This window comes from Setaria viridis, chromosome 5, assembly GCF_005286985.2.
Source record: "Setaria viridis chromosome 5, Setaria_viridis_v4.0, whole genome shotgun sequence".
Taxonomy (NCBI): Eukaryota; Viridiplantae; Streptophyta; class Magnoliopsida; order Poales; family Poaceae; genus Setaria; species Setaria viridis.
In genome coordinates, this window is record NC_048267.2 from 44,474,853 (window position 1) to 44,477,395 (window position 2,543).

Genomic DNA, 2,543 nt, shown 5'->3' on the forward strand with positions numbered 1-2,543 from the left:
GGGGGATCGGAGTCCTTATTGCGCATGCGACACAGAGGGTGTCGGCAAGGATGCGCGGGACATGCAGGGCCGGGAGCTTGTCCGGGTCCGATGACCTTGACCTTGGTAGCCACCATGGCCTCGATGTCGCGGTGAGAGAGCTTGAGCCTATAAGCTGAGCTATGCGAGCCTCAAGCGGAGCGCTGCGACCTGTGAGCCTAGCCTGCGTCGGAGCCGAGCGAATAGCAGGCATCGGATCATTGGACCGCCCACGCGTCGACCATCCGAGGAGGGTCCTCACGGCGCTCAGTTTGGGGACCGTCCCCTTAAAATTTTTTAAAGCAAGAGTGGGGTCGTTCGTCTTCAAAATTGCATTGTACCAGCATATTGCACTGGGAAAATATGTGTTGATGACCTCCTTAATTTGAAAAGGAAATCATAGCAGTTCTACTTGTCCGTGCATCAAGAAAAGAAAACTATGCCATGCATGACAAGGAAAAAAAGATTGATTCTCTTTGAAGTATAACTGATTCAGCACATACATATTACATACACATAGAATTGAAAGTTTTTTCAACTCTATACATGTAGAAACCTAGCTACTGATCTAAACTAAACCTGTATCACTTGAGACTAATGATAGAAACTTGTGTACATGAGCAAGAGAGTTGATCGATGCAACTGGATGAGCTGATCTCGCTGCACACGTACGTGCACATGGTGAGCTTTTTCCAGCCTAACTGAAAATTGGTAAAACCACCTGACTATGACCAGAAAGGCAGAAAGCCACTACTATGCATGACTTTGTTCATACATAGCAATAGAGGTTAATTCAGCAAAAGACTAGCTCTCTAATCACGATTAGCATCGAAGTTAATCCCATGCGCATGATCGAGTGCATGCTCGATTATTTTTCTTTCTTTCTGCTCGGTCTCATCACCTCCTCCTGCTGACCACCGGCGACGACGACCTCGGGCTCAGCATCCGGTACCCGGCCGCGCGGCCCTTGCTGCCGCTATGCAAGCCGCATATCGGCGACGAGGCGGCGGCGGCGAACTGCTGACCGCCGCCGCCGTCGGTGTCGTCGTCGTCGTTCTCCATCTGCCACAGCACGTCGAGGAAGGCGTCGACGTCGCAGCCGGGCAGCGCCAGCGGGCCCTGCGCCGCGTACCCGTACTCGCGCTCGGCGTCGTCGAGGAGGCGCCGGAACAGCGGGTGGTTGGCGCACTCGGCGCGCACCACGAACCGCTCCCGCTCGGTGCCCACGTACACCGAGAAGCACCCCGCCGGCGACGCCCGGCCAGAGCCGCCACCGTTGCTCAGCCCGGACTTGCACCGCTGCAGGGTTCTTGATATCAGGCTCTTCCTCCCGACCTTGCTAGTCGACGTCGTCGTCACCACCGTTTCCATGCTGCCTAGCTTCTTCAATTCCTTATATGGCCACTCCTGCCCAAGGAAGACGACGACTGGGGATGATGATGAGTGCGAGAGAAGCTGCTTGTGCCGCTGCGTGCCGAGCTGAGATCTGAGGCGAGGGTCGGATCAGGTTATTATAAGGAGACGACGATGGAAGAAAAAGCCAGAGCCAGCTAGCTAATGCATGCGCCACAGCGCCAGGCAAAACACTGCAGGCTAATAGCAACAGCCAACAGGTATCTTGCTATCCATAGCTAGGTAGCTTCTGTCCTAGATCGACTTGATGCAGAAATGCTTGACTTTCTGGGAGCACAACATGTCATCTGTTAGGGGTGAAGCTGGCTGCTAAGAAAGAGAGAGGTGGGTGGTGGCATGAGAGAGGACAAACACGAGAGACCGGTGCTAAGATAATAAAAACATGGTTTTCTTGCATTGTTCAACTTGCATATAGATCGAGTGTGACTATATATACACGATAAGAATTTGACAATGGACAGAGATATATGTGGGACAGGTACATGTAGGGCTGCGTTTAGTTGGCGGCTTGAGAGAGGCGCTGAGTCTGAGGAGCACGAACACGCTCAATAATTGTGTGTGGTGGCATGCATGCTATCTCCATTCTCCAATGGTCAACGCCTGCCTGTGTATGTGGAAGAAGCACTGCCTGCATGCTTGCTACATGAACATGGAATGAACCACAGCCAACTAATGATGTCGAATTTGCTATTTAAATTTAAGTCCTTTCTTGTACCGGCCCCATCCATCTAGAAATATACTAATCCATCTAGAAATATAAGGACCTCTGAGTTTGTACCTGTTGACGTTGGTTTTTAACACGTGTTAAGGTCGACATCAAGGAGAGGAAGGTGGCCGATGCGGATAAGCAAGAAGCTGTGGCTAGGGGAATCGGCCGACAGAGCTACAGTATTTCGGCCGATTAGTCGAGGGAGTCGATGAAGACCGGCTGATTGGGAGCCACAGCAGTTTGGCCGATGTGGGCCTAAAATGAGCCAAGGCGGTGACCAGAAGAAGACGAGGATTGTCACATAGAAAAGTTGAACAGTGCTCGACTCTGATGCGGGTTGTATCCGTGTGTAAATATTTGTTATTTTGAATTAGAGATAAAATCATAGTTGGTTAGGAAATCA

General features: G+C 51.3%; 1 protein-coding gene across 1 annotated transcript; it reads right to left on the bottom strand.

The window, feature by feature from the left end:
- Positions 1–474: 474 nt before the first annotated feature.
- On the bottom strand, positions 475–1,840 carry LOC117855772 (auxin-responsive protein SAUR24). Its single transcript, XM_034738147.2, has one exon. It carries the CDS (start codon positions 1,387–1,389, stop codon positions 916–918), a length of 474 nt encoding a protein of 157 aa, XP_034594038.1. The 5' UTR covers positions 1,390–1,840; the 3' UTR covers positions 475–915.
- Between the last annotated feature and the right edge of the window lie 703 nt (positions 1,841–2,543).

What these genes read in the sequence shown, in the direction of transcription:
- LOC117855772 (XM_034738147.2), bottom strand. Translation starts at nt 1,389, where the DNA reads ATGGAAACGGTGGTGACGACGACGTCGACTAGCAAGGTCGGGAGGAAG.